The sequence below is a fragment of the Gymnoscopelus braueri genome (genome assembly GCF_963280865.1).
Source record: "Gymnoscopelus braueri genome assembly, chromosome: 19".
NCBI lineage: Eukaryota > Metazoa > Chordata > Actinopteri > Myctophiformes > Myctophidae > Gymnoscopelus > Gymnoscopelus braueri.
The window spans coordinates 19,993,556-20,016,668 of record NC_137621.1 but is presented as its reverse complement, the minus strand read 5'-3'; the positions used below and the strand labels follow the sequence as shown (position 1 = coordinate 20,016,668).

Below are 23,113 nucleotides of genomic sequence, written 5' to 3'. Positions count from 1 at the left end.
CAAGAACCTAATAAAGGAAGTTACACTATTCCAATAAAATAGCTGTCAGGAATGACGTGCAAACATCACGTGCATCAGCTGCTCCCAGATTCTCTCTTAACAGCAGGTTGCTGGTGTTAACAGCAGATTGCTGGTGTTGACACATATCAAATGTTTTTGCATGAAGCTGTAATTGATGAGTCTGGAGATGTGTTACAGTATATAAAGGTTCCTCCCAGAATGCATTCAGACCATAATAGTGGCAAACACATCTACGTATATGAGTAGAACCAAACCACCAACCAGCCTGTCCAGGGGCCCTACAAGTTCCCGTTTTTGTGTTGAGATGCTCACTGAGCTAGAACACTGTGTAACCTCTACTTTGATTAGCTGAATAATTACTTGTTGGAGAATGTAAATACTTGGCGGTGTTTCGCTGCATTTTAGTGAACATGACAAGTTCCTCTTCTATGGGGGAATTCTGAATAATATACATAATTTGTTTTATTATTTCCCTCCCACAAATGGCCATAGATCACGTTGTGTGAGAAAAAATGGGAACTAAACATTTTCACTCATCTCATGTGCCACGCTATGATCAGTGAGATGGTATACTGGACAAAAATGTGTGTATAAACCATACAGCTGCCTTCTGGATTGCGATGGGTTTAAATGGGATAAATGCTGCATAAATAAATGTGATTGCATTTCTTCTCTGTCAGTCCATAAACCAGGGTTTCAGCATCAACGTCCCTCACAAGTTCAACATCCACAACTATAAGTCGCCCACCTTCTGTGACCACTGTGGCTCGTTGCTGTGGGGAATAGTGAGACAGGGTCTGCACTGCAAAAGTAAGAACAACTGCCAGCATCTGTCTCTACACCAATCTCTGGGTCATTCAATTCTCTTCCACTCGCTCAGCCTGCCTTTCCAATGTACAGCATGGGTGAAATCATATACCCAATCATGATTATAGTCTAGATAAAATGTATATATAAGCATAGTGATATTACAGTAAGAAATCTGTACCGTTATGTAATAGGAAAGTATTACCGATACATTTCAAATAAGCAATGACAGAGCGTTTCATTCATCTCGATGAATTGAATACACAGGACCACAATGGAAACCAGCCTCTAGGGCTTTTTGTGTTCTCCTTTTAACAATCATTGTAAAATCGTACCACTGTACTACTTGCAAACTGTTAATAAAGTATTCAATCAATCAAGTTTAGACACAATTCGTTGTACAACATCATATTGGAAAGGTAATCTAGAAATGTACACAGCACTAAGCCTACAAATTCATTCATTCTTTTTTATATTTCATCTTGGCAAATGTAACGGTATGCCTAACTTTGTCCACGTCAATGTTCAGTTACTTGACTGTGAGAGATACCAAACACAGATAGGGCTACATTTGACTGTAAATTCGTTTTAGATGCTGAAAACCTATGTACTGCCTGTACATGATGCTCTAAAGCTTTAAAAAAAAAAAAAAATAGCAATAGAAAATTGTCCATATTCATTCATAACATGTTTATTCCACATATCAGTTTATCATATCATATTCCAGGCTATTGTCTAGATTGTTGTTCATGCGTGTCTGACACCCATTGAAGCTTAATTTATGCTTCCTTATCAGTGTTGTTTTACCTCTTGAGCCCTATTTTATACTTTGTCATTCGACAGTGTGGTGCAAAAATAGCCGATCTACAATCTCACAATGCGTTGCGATGTGAGCTTGGAGATTAGGTACCGAAGATTGTTGAAAATCGTTGAAAACTTTTGCCTATATGTCGACATACCTAAAATATTGAAAGTGATTAAAAGTGGTGCCCCTGTCTGTCTCTCTTTCTTCAGTCTGTAAGATGAACGTGCACATCCGCTGTAAGGGCAACGTGGCGCCCAGCTGCGGTGTCAACAGCGTGGAACTGGCCAAGAAGCTGGCAGAGATGGGCCTGGAGCCTGGGGCACTCTCCAAACGCAGCAACTCAGTTGTACGTCCACTGAACAAAACAGTACAGTACTCACAGAAAAGAAAAAAACGTATACAGAAAGTAGAGAGTGAATCTTAACGCCTCATGTCATGTCACTCCGCTCCCAGGCTAGTAACGGGGGAAGCCAGAGTCACTCAAGGGCTTCTACCGTGAAGAGAGGGAACGAGGAAAGTCAGCAGCCAAACAGACGGCTGGGAATCTCCAACTTCACTTTCCTCCAAGTGCTGGGAAAAGGCAGCTTTGGCAAGGTGGGGGATACATGTAAAAGCTTATTGAGGACTAAAGCAGTGATTCTTAACCTGTGGTCCGGGGCCCACTGGTGGTAAAAAAATGACATGGTATTTTCTTTAAAACTTTAAAAAAAAATCTGTTTTCATAGTGATGCCAATAAAAAAGTGTTCACTACATTGGTTCCACTGATCCAAGCCGTAACACAATCGGTTGATCGATCTTTAAATTAAATTGCACGCGGCCCACCCATCTGACCACTTAGCACGGCAGCCATGTTAAGTGCTCAGATGGGAGGGCTGCGAACTGTCAAGATTTTCAAGTGGGCCCTGATCTCTCTCTCACTCACACACACACACACACACACACACACACCCACCCACCCACCCACCCACACACACACACACACACACACACACACACACACACGTTCTGTGTGGATGCACTCATGACACAAACAACACTTATGCTTAAGGTCGTAACACACGGCAAGCGGTTCACGTGGGCGTTACCGCTCGGATCAGCGGTGATCACGCCGCGATCATTGTTGTTTTGTCCTCCTGCGCAGTGCGGTGAAAACAAAAGCTCACCACAATCCAGCTCTTGCCGCGCGCGTGCACGCACGAGCACGCGCGCGAAAGTTTCACGGGACCGCGCCCGCTCGCCTCACCGCCCCTCAACTTCTCCGCGCGTCCCAAATAATCGCCCGCCTCTCATTGAAAATGAATTACATAGGCGCGTTGGCCGCTTGCCGTTTGAAAGGACCTTTATACTTACTACTAATATATTTTCAGCCGAATTAATCGCACCAATAACACACTCCCGGTGTGTAAGGACCTTAATATTCAAGATATTACTTGTGATCTATAAAACATTCGTGTGTGTGTGTGTGTGTGTGTGTGTGTGTGTGTGTGTGTGTGTGTGTGTGTGTGTGTCCCCTCTGGTACTTGTCAGGTGATGCTGACGAAGTTGAACGGCAGTGAGAAGGTGTTTGCGGTGAAGGTGTTGAAGAAGGACATCATTCTGCAGGACGATGACGTGGAGTGCACCATGACGGAGAAGCGGGTTCTGTCACTGGCCCGATGCCATCCCTATCTCACACAGCTCTACTGCTGCTTCCAGACACCAGTCAGTACACACATAACACACAGAGAAAAGACCCTCTTTTCACTGCGTTTCGCCATTGGCCCGACTATACAAATTATAGTAAAACATGGATTATAATATTCTGTATGCCTTCATACTTGATATGCATCAAACAAACTGATCTCATATTGTATGCATGTACTATAATTATAGAGTCGTCTAGTTTTCACAATTATCCAAGCTTTAGAAATAACTAGTCCATAACGTAGAATGGAAGTTTGGTAACTCCTCATCAAAATATAGTTACAGTTACATACAGTACAGTCATTTACATTCATAGATGTATCTGTTTATTTGTTGCATATCAAGTATGAAGGCATACAGAATATTATACTTGTTTTCTATAATTTATAGTCTTTGTCTTAAATAGCCTGGGCGAAACACAGTGAAAAGAGGGTCTTCCCACAGCTCAGATACAGTACAGACAGAGCACCTGTTTATACACACAATGTCCTGCTGGTGGCAGCATTTTCCCAGTCTTGTGTCTGTAGTATATGAATAACAATGTGCAGGAGCTTGAGGGAGTGAATGACTCTTTGAATACCAGAGCTATTCTTCAACTGCAGAAAGGTCAGTCTAGTCTGATTCCTTCATTTGAACCCCAAGTAACCTTCACAGTGAATCAGACTAGAGAAGTAATATCTCAGCCTTTTTAATTTAAAGGATCCCCAGTTACATATGCATTAGGCCACGGTCCCTACTTTAACAAATTGTTTTATCTCTGGGACCTCAATCTACATTGTAAAATCCTCAGGGTGTAGTTAACACAAATGTGAACATTCTCAGAGTTACAGACCTTTAAAGGTACATTTGGTTCCTAAAGTATTGAACATTTGGCTAGGGACTCCCTGGAACCCCCTAAAGGACCCCTGGGGTTCCCGGACCCCACATTCCACCAGTGGGCTAGGACAATTTACTTTTCATAATCATGTACCATTGGTAATCATCAATGAATACATTGATTAATTAAATGGTTTTTAAAATGGCTTTCTGTAAAAGAGCTATACAGAAAAAGTAATATACAGTAAATATAAATATTATGGTTGTAGCCATTATCATGATTGAACTTGCATATTATATGTAGAGTACAGTTCATATGGACTTTTACAAAGATGCATCGAGCTTGTATGTCCAGTTAAGATATAGCCATTTCCAATCGATTCAAGATGCATCCTCCGCTACCACAGTATGATTGCACACCATAAATGTAATTTCAAACGCTAAATAACAGATCACTTTTTTTTTTTTTTTTTAAACTCTTTATTTTTCAGGGTTTTATCAGACATACATGCATACATACATAAAATCAAAAAGTACAAAAAAACAATAGAAAAACATCAGTAAAAATAAAAATATAAACATACAAAAAAAGAACAAGAGAAAATAAAAAGAGGTCGTGGGAACATTTGGTACCAGTAACAAGATTGAAATATGAGGACAACCAGGATAACAGATCACTTTTAACAGTGAGGTGATGACCACATCTGCACGTCATGTCCCACTGCAGTGATTTTTACCATTTGCTGGGTGGCCATGTTCCATATAACATTCGAATGGGTTTTTAATCGACATGTTTTACCCACATGCTTTTCTATCCTGCTGCTAACTGCACAGTCACACATGAAACTGCAATGCATTTTGTGATATTTACAAGAAGCACATAGATTTCACATCATAGATTTTACATCCTCTGTGCCTTCTGTGTGTTCTTGGGTTTGTCTAATGATACGGTCCATTCCCCAGGGTGTGTGGGCTGTCACGATCAGGCAGTTTTAGCTGACGATTAATTGTCATACAAATAATTGATTGATGATTTAATTGTGTTTTTTGCCATTGAACATTGGAATATATAAATACAAATATACATTTCTGTTTGCCTTGAAGCCTTGGTAAACAAAATGTACACAGAGCAGATATGACAATGACTGGTACCAATAATCAAAATATATGTACAGAGAAGAGGCCATATACTTAATAATTTTTACTTGATGCGATGTGTAGTGAACTTGTAGATTGGCTATTTTAAAATAAAGTTGGTGGGTTAAATTTTCACCGTATATGCACAAAATATGAACAATTCTAACGATTATGTAAAATAATTGCAATTAGCTCAAATAATTGTTATCAGGCAATTATGTAACAATTGTGTGTGTGTGTGTATGAGTGAGAGTTTATAAGGCTGGACGATATGACTTCAAATGAATATGACGATTATTTTGTTTCTGTTACGATTAGTGAACGATAAAAAAAAAAGTGAATAAAACAGATCTACCTTTACGCCGCCATTGTACAACGAAGGGTTAAGTGTTTAATCGATTTAGTCGATTATACTCTCTTTTTGGGAATTTCTTCCTGTCGATTGATATAAGAAAATATATCTCCCATCGATTATTTGGTTATAAGTTGGTTATTGGTTTTGAATATCGGTTGCAATATATTTTCCCTAGTGTGGGTGTGTATGAGTGTTGATATTACTTCCTACTGTATTTTACAGGACCGTCTTTTCTTTGTGATGGAGTTTGTGAATGGTGGAGATCTTATGTTCCACATCCAGAAGTCCAGGAAGTTTGAGGAGCCCAGGGCACGTTTTTACACGGCAGAGATAACCTCTGCACTCATGTTCCTGCACAGCAAAGGCATCATCTACAGGTCTGACACACACACACACACACACACACACACACACACACACACACACACACACACACACACACACACACACACACACACACACACACACACACACACACACACACACAGAGAGTTATGTTCCTACTCTAAGTTATCCATATAATGAGTCTCAGGTGGTCTTCTATAATGCATCCTAGGTCCTACGATCGTATCTACATCACAACACGCGCGCGCGCGCGCACACACACACACACACACACATTATCACAGAGACACACAGACATAAACCGGCCATACGAGTTGGTGGTTACAGGGAGGGATCTCCAGTCATTCATACACAGTAAAAGGTGTTAATTTATGGCCCATTTTCACAATCTCACAGCTAAATTAACGTCCCGGATTTTACTGTGTATTAAAATTCCAATATTTTAATTAGGCTATGAGTGGACCATGATACTAATAGTCTATCGTAACTCTTATTGCAGGCCTAAAGACATTCTTTAGTGCACTAATAGTCGTAGGAATTTGTGCACTAAGCGATTACCGGTAGTTGATTTAAACAACAATTCAGTAAAATTGGTATTTGCCACATACAATCAGAGAACAGCCTTTTCAAATTGGTGAGGTTCAGAACTGAACATTCCGATGTTGATTTTCTGAAATCTACTAACAACGTTTTGTTCGACTAAGACTAAAATTACCCATTAATTAATTATTTTACTATGAGGGGAACGGTTTATATTGCAGGCCTAGCATTTCTTTTTATTGTAGTGTATATTCTTTAAACTCAAAGCAAAATGACAGAGGGAAGCTCATGAGGTTATGCTTTCAATTTCAACATCAGTTTGTGTGTGTTTGTGATCAGGCTAAAATGCTGCTGCTGTGCACTTAAATTGTGTGGCAACCCAAAAGATCACCCTGCCAGCACTCATGATGATAAGGGACCATCATGTGAACTAAGAGTTAGATTCTGAGTTATATTTAGGTGGGTACTTACCCACCACAGCAGCATAACTGCTGTAGCTGCTAGCCTGGCGTGTCGGGCATGGCTTGCATGTTAGAGCTTAAATAGTCCGCTTAATGGCAGCTAGCATGCCTTGTGGCTACCCTTGTGCCCTCTCTTTGACATAATGGTTACAGCATTGATCTTTGTATTATGTAACATGCTTTCTTGTGACTAGCTATCTCTCCAGTGCTCTTTGACTTTCGGGTAAAGGGTTGCTTCAAATTGGAGGAATATGCAGCCTGTAGTCTTGATACTGTATCTGTAATGGTGAAACCTTTCATCAGTAGCGTTACATTGTGTCAGTGTTTGTTTACTATGTTTGGATAGTGTAACTGTGGTATTGGTTTTCTTGCTTTCTCACTGATAGATAAAACTATCTTGGTGCATTTGCAAACACATTCCAAAGAAACTGAGGTCTGCCTAGATTCGTTGTAACCTCTAACCTCTAATTTTCTTAGCCTCTACTTCCTTTTATTTTATTCTTGAGAAGGCATGTGTGCAGTGTGGGGCTGTTAAGGCAGATCAGTAATGGAATATTTGTAATAATAGAAAAAACTACATAACTCTATCCCCTATCAAGAGAAAAGCATCAAGGTCTATAAGTTGGGAACTAAAGGTCTTTCTACTTGCTTGTTGAGAAGACGACCACAATGGAAATAAGCCTGCTGCTTTTTTTTGTGAGTGTTCGTATCCTTTGACACATTTTTAATCGATAGCAGTGTCATTGGCATTGATGCAGCCTTATTGTCATTTCTAAAGCTGCTTTGCGTCAGGCACCTGCCAAATGGCGTAAATAACATATAGTCACAGTTGGGCAGAAACATTGTATCTCCATATTTAATTGTTTTCTTTTTACATAAATGAATGCTCTATTTTATACTTTGTCATATGACAATGTCGCTTAAAATAAGTGACAATAGCCGATCTACAAGTTCACAATGCATCGCATTGAAAATACCTGAATGTTTTCACCTATAATGACATGCCCAAAATAGGGATGCCAGCTTGAAAGAGGTTAACTTTGTCTGTGGGGTTTGTAAACATCTACAAATAAAGTATTAACAAGAGCTTGTAAATAAATTATAAATATGATAAATACAATCCATTGGAACACAGGTTATTTTTTTCCATTTCCTGAAAAGCTATTGTTTTAACATGCAAGGTTTCCGCCTGACAGCGGTGATGTGACTGATAAGAAGATAGAATTCAGAGTAGACTGATGCGTGTCAACGTGCACAACCCCCACCACGACCTCTCGCTTTCTTTGAAATCTTTCATTGATGTTTCGCTCTGACTCCTGTGTTCCATGGCTGAGTGGCCCTGACATACAGTACGGCGTAGTTGCCCTCATGTGGCCTGTTTGTTAGGCTTTAGGCACAGTGGCCATAAGCATCCGAGTCAGTGTTACACAATCAGATTATAGTAGGGAAGAGCAAACCGGCTTAATCCAACCACACCAGGTTTGCTTGTCCGTCTGCCTGACTGTCCAGTCATCCCTTTCACTTTCAGTATTAATATGCCTGTTGATCTGGCTGCCTGCACCACAACACTTTAATGGTTCAATCACATGAACCCAAGCGTCCAAATTCCGGGGCAAACATTCAGCGACAATGGTCAGTCTACAAGCTCACAATACGACCGGTTGGTTGCAACACAATGTGAGCTTGTTGATCGACTATTTTCTTCAAAGATATTTGGTATAGAGGGGGCATAGTATAGACCCCTGGGGGACTCCAGTTCTCTCTGACCTTGCTTGATTTCCTGTCTCTCTCTCTACAGCTATCTATATGAAAAGTTTAAAAAAATAAGAGAAATGGTTATTTGCCGCATTGTAAAATAGGAGAGTTACGGATCTGCACACAGCTATAGAACAACCCCTCATATGTCAAACACATACACACGAACACCTTTCAATGACCTTGTTGCAGTGCTTGGTCACCTGATCAAAGCAGTGGGCAGGTTCAGCTGTTAGTCAGATGACATCGGCTCCACTGGCCTGTGTGGAGATGCAGGGTGTTTTCTTCTTAGTATCAGGGAAGCTACTTTCACAGAGCTATAGAGTGCATATATTACATTAACTTTCAATTCAAGTAAGTTAAAATAAAATCGGTGGACAGTAGTGGGTCATTACGTTACTATTGAGTTACATAGGCAAATATGTTTAGATGATTCTTGAGTAATCCATTTATTTAATGAATTACAGACGTCATTGACTAAATGGAAACACTAATGGAAACATAGTGACTGAGTTTTATCCCTGCTACCACTTATCTTTATAAGGGTTGTTTTACATAACATGAGCGAATTGTCTTAGCAGCTTGGCCTTAAATATTGGTATGTAATGTTGGAGTATGATCCAAAATGTTTTCACAATTGATTGTAATTTGTCTTGCTGAGCTCACAAAAACAGAAAAAGACCAAAATTAGTGACACTCACTCATAAAGAGCATAATACAAAATATAAAACAGATGGCTAATAGCCAAACCATACAATAATAAAACAACTGTGTAAAATAAAATCCAACACATTGTAACACCATAGAAACAGCACCTGTAGGGAAATTATTATCAGCAGCATCAAACCACCCTCTCTAGATCACATGGTTCTCACACTTTTTCGTGCCACGGACCCCCATCTGAAAAATTGTTGTGCCAGGGACCCCCAGAAGAGAATCAACATTTTCCAAACCTTTTCAATATTTTCAAATATTTTCAAAAATGATGTACAAGCTCGCAGTGCGGCACGAAGTGACACGCTGTGAGCTTGTAGATCAGCTATTTTTGAATAGCCAACATATAAATGGATGAAGTGGTTAAAATGACTGTGATGCTATATTAACTACTTTTGCTGGGGACCCCCTGGAACCCCCCCAAGGACCCCCAGGGGTCCCCGGACCCAACCAATGCTCTAGATAAAGTGCTTTAACCAATGCTCTAGAATAGATAAAGTGCTTTAACCAATGCTCTGGATAAGTGCTTTAAAATAGTTTAACCTGTTGTGGCCTGCATTGCTATGTTTGGAGTGTTAAGGAGGCAGACAGCTTTAGGATATGTACAGTACTATTCTGGAGCCTGGATTGTCTGGTCTTAATGCTCCTTAGTCTTTTGTGAGACGAAAGGAAATTAAAAGGTTGTTAGCTACTGCGTGAGGGGTTTAATGATGCGTTACTTCAGAAAGTAAGACACAATAATTACCAATAAAATAAAAAAAAACAGATATGCTTACCCATTATGTAAGCACATATTTCATTTGCTTTATTGTGGACAAAAGTGTCTTGTTTTTTTGTGCAATTGAAACATAACGGAGTTAGAATGGCACCATTGTCTATCCTACTAATGGCAGATGAACTGAGACAGCACAGGTGTAGCTACTGTCTACACAGTAAAACCTGTACAAGTCCATTTGGTTACATGCGTGTACTCTGAGGAGATAAAGTAACACTCTGGACTCTGCAGTGTGACTGGAAGCCCTATTAACCCATTCAATCTGTGTCATTTTAGATTTGAGCTATGACCATTATTTTATACTTTAGCTATTCAAAAATAGCATATATGCAAGCTCATATGAGCTTGTAGATCTGCTATTTTTTGAAAAATCTTGAACATTTTGTGCAAATCATTGAATATATATTTTTAAAGCGAACATTTGTAACTCAAATCTTTGCTTCTGGAGGTCCCTGGAACAAAATATTTTACAAATGTTTACAAATATATATTCAAAGATTTGCACACATTTTCACGATTTTTCGAAAATAGCAGATCTATATCTTATCTGCTATTTTTGAATAGCCAAAGAAATCTAAAATGACAGAGATGCGTTCCCGGATTGAATGGGTTAAGGTTTTGACAGGTAAATATTTACATTCGAAAAGTGGTTCCCTCTTGCCAACCCAACCATCAATCCAGTGGTGTGGTCCAGTGCATTGGTTCTCAAAGTGGGGTCTGGGGACCCCCAGGGGTACTTGAGGGGGTTCCAGGGGGTCCCCAGCTAAATGATGGACAGGAACCAAATGGACCCTTATAGGTCTGTAACTCTGAGAGTGTACAAATGGAACCAAATGGACCCTAACGGGTCCATTTGGTTCCATTTGTACACTCTCAGAGTTAAATTAACATTGATTTTAAAATATAGATTGGGGTCCCAGAGATAGAAATGCCATTAAATGGGGGTCCGTAGCCTAATGCATGTCAAACTGGGGGTCCTTCAAATTAAAATGGTTGAGAATCACTACTAGAGCCGTAAAAAAATCTTCTCTTATGGGGGTCCCTGGCATATCTTTTCAAATGGGGGTCCGCGGGCTGATAAGTGTCAATTTGGGGGTCCTTGACATTAAAAAGTTTGAGAACCACTGGTCTAGTGCAGTGGTTCTCAAACATTTTCATGTCAAGGACCCCCAAATGAATGTGTATTTGGCCGAAGAGTTTGTGCCAGGGACCCCCAATAAGAGAAGATTTGTAAATTTTGGGGGGAAATAGCAAATATATCGGCTATTTTTGAATAGACAGAAAAAAATGTTAAATTTCAACTTTTTGAAATGTGTTAACGAGAAATCTTTACGACAATTCTGGGTGAGGAATTTGTCCCTGCAGGTTTGCCACAGGTTCGATAATATTCCCTTTACTATAGAGATGGTACCTCAAAATGATATTTTCGGGGCTGTTGCTGTCTGGGTGCAAACATTGACGTGTTTGCATTTGCAGGGTATAAACTTCATAAACATTAATATGTCACTCTGCATGTTTCTTTTTTGCCTCCTAGGGATCTAAAGCTTGACAATGTTCTTCTGGATAAAGATGGCCATTGCAAGTTGGCAGACTTCGGCATGTGCAAGGAGGGCATATTTGAGGGTGTAGCCACAGGAACCTTTTGTGGTACTCCTGATTACATTGCTCCAGAGGTCAGTTAACTTCTTAAACCCTATATACTTTGGTGAACGGGGTCCCACAGGGGTCTGTACTTAGTCCTCTCTTCTTTTTTACCTCTACACTATTGTCTTCGCTGAAAATACTACAAGCTCACAACACGCCACACTGTGACGTGTTGTGAGCTTGTAGATCTGCTATGTTTGCGGAATATTTGCCTAGTTTCAGCAAATGTTTGCCTATTATGACATACCCAGGGACGTTACTCTTGGGACGTTACTCTTGTACTGAAAAACATACATTACCATACAACACAACGTCTAATTACAGTATCCATAACGAAAAACATCACATGGATGCACCTGGGACGTATCATCAGTGTTGTAGCCTGGGGTCATAGGATGTTTCGGGTCTCGCAACATACACCCTCACCCAGGTGACCCAGCCAGGGTTGATCAAGCCCCGACTTACGTCCCAGTAGCTACCCACGGTCAGTCCTATAGGGCAAGACAGGGCCACTCAGTCCGCTTCTCCGGAAATACTCTGCCGGGACTCGGGGAGGCTCTGGCACGTGGAGGGACTAGGCTCTGTGGGTTGTCTCCTGGCCGGGCTCCTCCTTCGTCTCACCAGGTCCAGGACCTGAGCGTTGCACCAGACTCCCCTGCTCCAAACATTTCATTCTGGTGTGATGGTGTCTTGGCCCGTGATGGTACTGCAATGACCACCATGGCCCGTGGTGGTACTGCAGGCTCCCTTGCGTCTTACTTGAATGGTCCTCCCAAAGGCCTCACCGTGGATTTGTTGGGCTTCTTCCTCACGGAAGACACAGACTGGGGCGCCAACCCAAACTGCTCCCGGATGCCGTCTACATTCCGGCTGTCACCCGTCTCTCCGGTGGTCACCAATCTATTCCTGGTTGTCACGTAGTCTATAAATTCCTATGAGCCACTATAAATAGAATAACTATAACGAAAAACATCACATGGATGCACCTGGGACGTATCATCAGTGTTGTAGCCTGGGGTCATAGGATGTTTCGGGTCTCGCAACATACACCCTCACCCAGGTGACCCAGCCAGGGTTGATCAAATCCATATTATGCTGTGACTACAAACTGCGCTATCAACATATCTGAGATAAAAATTTATAAAGTATAATAAAGCTGATTCTGATATCTATCATATAGGGGGGCATTTATAAATCATTGAGGTTGCCATTTTCATGTAAACAGAGTGCATTGGGCATCCATTTTGTGTGTATTTCACATTTTAATCAAGGCAAGGGATACATGTTTTTTGTTTGGTTAATCAAGGCAAGGGATACATAGTTTTGTAGTTTTTTGTTTGGTTTTTTTCTTTAGCTCTCTATGATTCAGGTCAAATGAGTTCACATAACTCAGTTTCCAGGCCCATCCTCTCTCCATTACTCCACCTCTTTCAACAAACACAGCATTCTCAACAACGTAGGGCGCATTTCTCCAGATTCTTTGCTGACTTATTCAAAGGTAGCACACCTGTGTGGAATTGACCATGGGCCACCTTGAGGCCCAGGGAGTCCGCTGTGTTTCTGAAGGGCTCTATGTACCCAGTGGTGAACAAAGTATGAGTAAATACTCATAAGTAAATACTCAAATATTCAATTCAAGTACAAATTACAGCTTGTAGATCTCCTATTATGACATACCCAGAATAGGGACGCTAGCATTCATTCATAATGTACTTTTTCCCATCCTAGAAATGTAGTGAAGTCAAAAGTGCAATATTTCTATTTGAGATGTAGTGGAGTGAAAGTCATGAGCCTGCAAAAAAAAAAGCAAGCAAGCAGAATAGCCAACATATAAATGGATAAAGCGGTTAAAATGACTGTGATGCTATATTAACTACTTTTGCTGGGGACAACTGTACTTACAGTAGTTAATGTCCACCACTGTGTGTACCTTGATGACCTCATAAGAATGCACCATGAAAGACGTGCTTTGTTTCCCACAAGAAGGACTTGGGTGATCTGTAGTGCACTGTATTTTTTTTTAAATTCATGGTGGAAGTGTGCACGTCTGGATTTATGAATGGCCCCTTTTGCTTTTTCTCGACACTCATTCCTCACTGTGATCCACATGCACACTAAGCGAGCACTGTGCGCTGTGTTTTAGTTTGATGTTATGTGTGACGGTTAAGCCTAATTTATAATTTGTGTATAACCGTTTTGACTCGGTGAAAGCAACAGGTTTTTTTGTTGAAGTATAAATGATCCCTTAAGCTCTCTTGTGCTCTCTGCGCGCCGTGACACACATAGTATAGTATATTTACATGTCAGATGTGATTTACGAACCCACAGATCCTACAGGAGATGCTGTATGGACCCTCGGTTGATTGGTGGGCTCTGGGGGTGCTGCTGTATGAGATGCTTTCAGGACACGCCCCCTTTGAGGCAGAGAATGAAGACGACCTGTTTGAATCCATCCTCAGTGAGGAGATCGTCTACGCGTCCTGGCTGAGTGCAGATGCGGTGGATATACTCAAAGCTGTGAGTAGAGTATAGCAGAGTCTTGGCTTCACTGCTCTATCATTTGTGTTTGATTCATAATTAGTTGGATCGACCGTGACCACCCTGAATTATGGCATGATAAATAAAGATATTTTTGTCTCAGTGGCAGGACTTCGGCCGCCTCCTCCATTTGCTCATTTAGACAGGTCATGGCATCATTGTCCTTGTACAATTCCCGGAAATGTCTGTGAAAAAAAAAGGGGGAAAAAAGGGAAATCAATTGCTCACTGCAGGTTGTATTTGCAACATTGTGGGGGGTAAAAAACAATAAACGGCCACCAAAAGGACTTCATATTGTGTATGCTAATGGCAGGTGGCAGGGCTCACATTGTGATCATAATGGACGTTGATAATAAGGGCCCACCGAGAAAAGCTTTTGCTCGACTGGATGTCTATGATCTGGAGGTCCTGTACTGCAGTGGTTCTCAACCTTTTCAGGCCATGACCCCCCAAAATGATCATATTTGAACTGGGGACCTCCCCCCCCACTCTGACAAGCAGGAGTGTAGGAGTTGAGGCATTCAATCTAGTTTGACACGGTTTCACAGATAAATATTGTGAAAATAGCATATACAAGCTCACAACAATGCTAAATGTTTGCCTCTTTCTTATATTATTTGACAATTTGGCCAATGTTTGACCAGTTTTTATAGTATAGTTTGTTGATTGCTTTTAACTCTCTCAGTGCCAGACCCCGAGTTATCCCGAGTTTTTGGGTTATACCCTCAGTGCCAGAACGAGAAATCCCGAGTTTTTAAAAAAAAATAAAAAAATAGATTTTTTTTTTTTTTTTAAAGTGTTCAGAACCCAAGATATCATTATCTGAAGATTTGCAGCTCCATCCACTCTTTGTTTAACCTAAAACTGAAAAAGGCTGTATCTCGCTTCCTAAGCACTTTTTATTTTCTTTGAAAAAACAAAAAAAATATTCTGGCAAAGTTCGCAATAATTTTTTTATTTCATTGGCACTGAAAGAATTAATGCAGTCTTTTTCTTTTTCTTTTCTTTCTTTTTGTTGTTGTTGAGGTAATAAGAAAATCTTAAAAGTCCTTAAATTGTCACTTGCTATACTGTGTAATTATGTTGTTGTTCTGTCTGCAGAATGACTGGCAGAGCTCTGACAGCCAGCTGTTGGCCTTGACTCTTACATAACTATATTAAGGCGCACTCCACTGCCCACCCACACAGCATGTATGCTATACGTATAAATATATCCCCCCTACTGTACTTCCATGCCTCTCTCCCTCCCGCCTCTCTGCTTATCCTACATGCTGTAGTGCTGTTATGCTGTTATGGCACTGGTCCAAGTTCCACCACTTGTTTGCTCCTCGCGACAAACCTTATGTAAAGACGAGTGCATTTGAGTGGATTTGAGCCGCGCTGCGCTATTTATACTGAAAGCTCATCCCTGGTTCATGTCTAAGCCAGCAAGTGTCATCATGATGTTTTGTGTCTCATGCATCATCCCTTATCCATATTTGCGGTCTTAAGGGAAACATACTTGCAAAACAATGTATCCCTCAAATGTGTTGTCACAGATATGTAATGGAGTCAGGATATTTTACAGTTTAACAATAAACTTTGTAGTCCAAAATTACACTGAAACAGTAAATTTCACTGGGAATTGTATTTTGTATGTATTTTGGACAACTGCAGTATGCGCCGATATTTAAGTCAATATCGGCTGATATTGGTTGGGCTCTAATGCATTTTATATGAGCAAGCTGGTTCTCAATTTTTCTGTTTCTGTTTTTTTGCTGACATGGCAGGCTTAGTGGATGGCACAGCTGAGGTGTAGTCATGGAAAGATGGCATCAACTTAAGCGAAATGGTCTTTATTTAATTTTGTGGTCTATAAAGTGGTAGGGAATTGCGTACAGCTCACAAACTGATTGACCCCACAATCGGAACTATAATAACAGGTCTGTGCCTTTCCCTGCTCTGGTATTATCATAGTTCATCCTCTGTTGGTGTGTTCATCCTCTGATTTAATTTCTTCTTATGTGCCATTCTCCCATTTCTGTATTCATTCAATGCATTTGACTCCTTTTGTCCTGATCATTTTTCTGAGATGTCCGTGTTATTCTGGTCAGGTTTTAGTTAGCTGTGTTTGTGTCTGACGTAGTATATTATCTACAGCTGGGCTGAATCTGGTCACCCTCCCACTGAGAAGGAATGTGGCATTTTGTTTTGACTGCCTCTACATGCCACCAGCAGCCCCAAGGTGTGTTCGCACTCCTCTGTAGCGCTGTTTTAAATTTGCGTTTGTTTGTTTTCGGCCTCTCCCAGCAGACACACAAATCAGCCTTTTGGTTGTCCATAAATTGTTCTCAGTTACAATCCAAGTAGTGACTCACTGTTCCTTTGTTGCTCAGTAAGCATTCTACAGTATGTGCACAAGACCAGGAAATGCATGCAACACAGCTGCACTTTCCTGGACCCACTTGGTCTCTGACTGGACATGACGTGCAGTGCCAAGACACCCTCCTGGGAGTGTCTGTGGGGACGGGACGTAGGGATTGACAGGATGTCATTCTGGCTCGATTTCAGTCTGGCATTACTCCATTGTGTGTGTGTGTGTGTGTGTGTGTGTGTGTGTGTGTGTGTGTGTGTGTGTGTACTTTCGTTTTCATGTACGGTTTGAATATCACTGTGCTGTTATTATTTGTGTTACTTTTCAATTGTATCATCAGTAGTGTTTTTTTTGTAAGTTGTAGATTAGTAAAAACTGTCTTTTTCTACAGTTCCTGACCAAGAATCCAGCCAAGCGTCTGGGCTGCGTTGCTTCGGAGGGCGGTGACATTGCTGTGACCAGCCATGCCTTCTTTACTGGCATTGATTGGGAGAAACTGAACCGTAGAGAGCTGGAACCGCCCTTCAAACCCCGGATTGTAAGTGATATGACTAATGCAATTTATGACATGGCACTGTGTAAATGAGACTGTGGAGTAATTTACTACTCACCACGTAATGTTTACTTTAAGTCTTCTCTTGGGCAACCACAGTGTTGTCCTTATGCCATTCTGATAAATGTACTAATTGACAGTTAATTTGAAGGGGACAACACACCAAATTATATTTTGTATATATATATATTTTATATATTAATTGGTTACTTTACATAAATTATTTGTCAATGCTGGAATACAACATTCCTGGTCATATTTCTACCAAATATGTGCAAGTGTGCAACAACCAACTTTCATACCTTAGATATGGCTCTATGGTGCCACTACTGATCCACTGCCAAGTATGCATCATCTCCACTGCTCTCTTTGTGAGGCTTTATCATCCTTTAAAGCAACAATCCATAGGTTTTATGTCGGTGTTCTCCCTCGCCTGTCAGAGGGGTTATTTCAACGATATTCAGACCACAATAAAGATGATAACGCAACTAGTGTCCACAGTCTGGTGCACTGTCTGCTTCAAATAACTTTATTGACATTGTCAATGAAGTCTACATTTTTCAAAGGAAGAGTAGGGAGAGCACCTCCAACCACTGCAGATGTGCTAGTTGTATTGTTTTAACATACTGTACTTTACCATACAGTTTGGTTAAAATACTGTTTTATTCATTAAACTAAGTTCCTGGATTGAAGCTTTAAAAGTGCTATTTCAGTAACTGTGATATCTGTTTTTTTCCTCTAATAAGACCAAGCCTTTATTTGCCTATTCCAGAAAACAGCAGAGGACGTCAACAACTTCGACCCAGACTTTACCCAGGAAGAGCCCACCCTCACACCCATCGATGGCCCTGTCATCTCTTCTGTCAGCCAGGACGAGTTCCATAGCTTCTCTTACACCTCACCTGAACTGCTGGAAAGCTAGAAACTCCCTCTGTGAAACTCTAGCGTGTCCCGGGTCATCCTGCACCTTTGTTGCTAGGCACCAATAACTGTTGTCCACTTCTGCTCTTCTAATTGTCATTACTTACATCTCTTAACTTGGAATGACGTCTTGACCTAACACGGGACAGAAGAGTTGGCCATCCCACTGAACAAGCCAAATAGATCTTCCCTTAATGAGAACTGGTATTGGAGCACTTGTTGAACTCTTCATTGTGTTATGTATTACAGTTTATCGTCACTGTCGGGTGGAAACCTTGTATGTCTAAAACCTGTGTTACAATGAATACAATGTAGATTTTATGTCACAAGCTCTTGTTAATACGTTTCATTAACAAGAGCAACAAAATGGCCGCTGTGTGAATATGGTCAGTTGTATATTGAACAGCCATGTGGCTCTCATCCTTAACTTTTCAATGAGTGAGAAAATTACAGGGAGGATTCAGTGTTGCTTTTTGATCTCCCTGGCCTTTGGAAAAGTGCCAGACACTCCCAAGTATCTTGCTCAGTTCCTGTCTGACAGTGCTTCTGTAAACAGATTGTCTGCAACTGTATAGCAAAACAATGTTTGAGTTTTATTGTGAATTTGCTCTCAAACAGGTGGATGAACTTACTCCCATTTGCATAACATTAGTAGCAAGTACTTTTGGAATATAAGGCAGTAGTCTATGATTTATGGTTTGGCTTTTGTTGCCATGCTTTAACACAAGTTCCAGAGAATTGGGAAATAGGATCTGTCGAACCACCTTTGACAGTATTTTCCAGAAATATAGAGCTGCCTGTGACTGAGCTTATGAAATAGCTTCTGGGTGATGTGAGACTATTCCTAGAAGAAAAACAAATAACCAAAGACATATTTTATAAGGAAAGCGGTGCAACCTTTTTTATAAAATAAATTATATAAACAAATGCCATCTTTAACGGAGTTGATTGGCAATTCATGCTTACGGATATTAAATATGCATATTTTTATAAACCACATCCTTTGACAATTTGTTGGCATCCATCTCAGTGACTAAGGTCCTCTTCACGTCAATGCAACAGTCAAACAAAAAGAGAATGATGCAATATTTCATCTTTGTTGAAAGCAGTGATGGTGATTCACAGCTGTTTAGAAATTTCTGAATGTTCTCCATTTACTCAAACGCACATTGTGATGTTCTCCATTTACTTACACGCACCTTGTGAATAATAGTACTCATAAGTTAATATGGGACATCTGTTGACAGTAGCAAAACAATAAGCACATTTGTGAAAAGTAAGTGTGTATGAGTTTGTGGGGTATTGCCAGCACAGTGAAGTGCAAGTTACTGAAAAGTCCCTTTGCTCTACACTTAAACCACATGAGTGAGTGGAGTGAGAGAGTCAACAGTCACCACAAACTGATACAAAATAAGCAGGAAACCACACCGCGTCATGACAGTCGTATTAATGAGTAGTATGACGGAGACAGGAATCTTGCCTATTTTGTAAGCGACAGACGTTTGCCAAACCTGCTAATGATCTGATGGTAAAGAAGACAGAATACTGTTATGAAAACAAAAATGACTTTGCTGTCTTTGAGTGGAATCCAGTTAACAGAGTATACTAATGTTTAGGCCTGGGCAGATCTGCTACAGTTATATTATATATTCAGGCTTAAGCCCGGTTAATACAATCATGGCATACAGTTGTCACGTGCCAAAAATAGCCGATCTACAAGCTCACAATGCCTCACATCTGCAATGCATTGTGAGCTTTGATAAGGATTTTCGTCGCATGACACCATCGTACAGCATAAATTGGGCATTAGTGTTGTGTGTATATATATAACCAGAAGTATTACCGAAATGTCCCATATTTTATCTTTAACCTGGCTGGCTGTGTCTTGATGGACTGGAAAGGGACACTTCCTGTTGATTAAAGCAAGGAAGTCTCCACACAGCTGCTTATCCCCTCAGTCGCCTATCCTGTGGAAGATTTTACTGCTAAAGAAATGCACACGCTCAAAATGGAAGAACACACCTGTGATTTTCTTAGAATTAAAACAATGCCACATCTCTGGGAACGCCAAATGGAATGCTCTGCTGTGTGGCCATTTAAGTGAAAGTTTCTGACTGACTCCAGTTTGAGTCCATACTTGCCTGAAGCTGTTATTATCCCACACCATCATGTTTAGTGTCTGGTTTACTAAAAGCATCATATTAACTCAGGTTTTAGAAATGAGCTCATCTTGTGGGGAGTAGGTTATAGGCCTTGTCAGTGGAATTGTGTTGTTATGGAACAGCTTGGGTTGAACTTTATTTCCTGTGAGCTGCTGATATTAACGAACACCGCAACAGGAAATAAACATGGACCCATTTAGAAGGTTTATGTTTTCGAGCGTGAAAATCTTTTGCCGTAGCTAACTATCTGCTTTACTCTCTGGCGTCAACATTTTGTTTTAAAATACAAAATGACTATCCTTTTTTGTCAGGGCTTGTATGGTAGACTTTGATGTTTTTTTCAACCAAGATACTAGTTGTGTCCTGAGGACAGCAGATATCGGGTTCAACCATCTGACTGTATTTGATTTCTCTTTAATGTGTTCCTTTTCCAGACACTTTCATGGGGTAATGTGAATGTTTAAACCATTATGGTGACATATTGATTGCTGCAAGCAGTGACAGTATTGACAGATTGAATCACTGTTTTGCCCTTGTCGCTGCTCTGTCTATTTGATTGATAGGCCTACCACAGAAGGAGCTGTGAAAATGAACAACATACCGTAGATTTTATTTATTTGGTTCATCAATCTTCCATGCAAAGACCAAGTGTCACTTATAGACATTCTTTATAATAACAGGAGAATTCAACGTTAATGCTGTGCACACCTTCAGTATTTTCCAGTTCTGTAATTATATGAGGTACCTTTGAGTGAGACGAAGATTCTAAATTTGCTTTGTTAACCACATTGTAATTGGTGATCCCTATTAATACCCCCCATAACATCTACAAACACACATTGTGACGTGTTAGGATCTTGAAGATTGGCCATTTTCACTATTCATTGTATGACAAAGTATATTAACTGGTTACAATGATCAAGACACAAGTATGGACCCTGTAGAATGGAATAAACTCGAGGCAAAAGTCTCTGTACACTCAAGTGACTCACATTGTGGTGTTGTGCCAACCAAATATTTCTGGGAAGTCACAGGCAGAACCTTCCAGATGCATTATGCACTAAAGACGTATCTTAATACATTTTCACATTTGACTATAACAAGAATCGGATTCACAGAGAGAGAATTGTGCATCTTAAAATGTATATTAACATTGAATTGAAGATTTTTCCCCCCAGGTTTTTTTTTATAGGTAAGGGATGAATATGGTGCAAGGCCAATGAGTTCCAAAGAAGAGCCACAAGTTCCACTGTGGTAAGAGGGGCGGAGCAGCTCTCTTTTGCCTGGCATACAACCACAAGAGGAAACTTACTGAAATATCCTATCACTCACAGCACTCTGTGCGATGTTTGGAATGCAACCTAACACCTTCACAATTTGTTGTTTGTGACCAGTGACCACTTTAATGGTAATGGTAATGCCTTACTAGTCTTTAAAATAAATAAATAAATAACTGAATTGATAACAGTCCTATTGCTGCCCACATTAACCTACCTGACCTGGCGGAGACCTGTGCTCCGAGGAGCACTTTTTCTAGCATCAGTTCAACATGTCAATCTTTTGTTTAAAAATATAGGTAAACCAATAAACAATAAAAAATAAAAAATAATTACACACTACACTGTATAAAGTTTCACTATGACAATTTAAAATACATTGATATATTCACATCAACCAGTAAGTGTAGTATATGCCAGTGTGTGCCAAAAGATCCTACATACTAGCACTGCAATTTATTTTCTTTGGGGGGAAATATCTTATCAATCCTGTAGGCATATTGTGTGTGTGTGTGTGTGTGTGTGTGTGTGTGTGTGTGTGTGTGTGTGTGTGTGTGTGTGTGTGTGTGTGTGTGTGTGTGTGTGTGTGTGTGTGTGTGTGTGTGTGTGTGTGTGTGTGTGTGTGTGTGTGTGTGTGTGTGCGTGTGTGCGTGTGTGCGTGCGTGTGTGTGCGTGAGTGAGAGAGAAACACAAACACGCACAGTTGTCACAAAGACAAGTGGGGTCTGGGCCCTATGGAGAAAGATCCCTGGGGGACGGGGACAGGGGTCCTTGTAGGGCTGTTCCAAGGGTTTCCCAGCAAAATGAGGAACTGTTCAATTTCACTATTATTTCACTGCCTGTAAGCGCTCTAGCCTCTAACCCAATGAGAGATTGTATCTCATGCACTCTCTCCACTGTTATTGTCCCACCTAGATAGTTATAGAATTCTGTACTAAATCTGATCTAGCACAAATATTCTCTTTATGGGGGGGCCCTATAAATGTGGGGCTCCTTGCCATGAAAATGAGAACCAGAACCACTGGGCTAGGCCTGCCAAATTACTGATAGCTAAGAAGAGCCAAATGTAACTTTACATGTCTATAACAAGGAGACTGGAGAGTGTCCATTTGGGTCAATTTCAGAGTTAAGGGATGTCCATGGCCGTGGGTCCTTGAAATTAAAGGCTAGCTAGGCAACAACCACAATCAATCCCTGCGGTCTGGAACTGTATATAATCCACCCACTCCACATAACGGTACGGGAGAGTTATATAGTAATATAGGCTAAATGGGAATCACACCATAGGTTCAGTGGTTCACACTGTCACATCATTGAGCTGGTTCACCGGGATGCTCGTACCCGGTGATGGATGGAGGAGCATGTGACTCCACTGCTCGCTCCCGTGGAGGGGGCGGGAGAGCAGCGCGTGACCCACCCATCCATCCACTACGCTCGCTGCAACCTCTGC

The 23,113-nt window shown here is 40.7% G+C and overlaps 1 protein-coding gene across 2 annotated transcripts in view; it reads left to right on the top strand.

Annotated features, from left to right (window-relative positions):
* prkcha (protein kinase C, eta, a) overlaps positions 1–19,218 on the top strand; it is a 34,715-nt gene extending 15,497 nt beyond the window's left edge. Inside the window, exons 6-14 of one of the 2 annotated variants that reach the window (XM_080413616.1) lie at positions 702–831; positions 1,843–1,976; positions 2,087–2,227; positions 3,162–3,335; positions 5,848–6,002; positions 11,750–11,888; positions 14,188–14,376; positions 17,142–17,288; positions 18,076–19,218. In XM_080413616.1, coding sequence (XP_080269742.1) covers positions 702–831; positions 1,843–1,976; positions 2,087–2,227; positions 3,162–3,335; positions 5,848–6,002; positions 11,750–11,888; positions 14,188–14,376; positions 17,142–17,288; positions 18,076–18,225 — 1,359 coding nt within the window. In that variant the 3' untranslated portion in view covers positions 18,226–19,218. Of the gene's footprint in view, positions 1–701; positions 832–1,842; positions 1,980–2,086; positions 2,228–3,161; positions 3,336–5,847; positions 6,003–11,749; positions 11,889–14,187; positions 14,377–17,141; positions 17,289–18,075 lie in introns of both variants that reach the window. The other variant, XM_080413615.1, reaches the window with a different exon arrangement.
* The last annotated feature ends 3,895 nt before the right edge of the window (positions 19,219–23,113 follow it).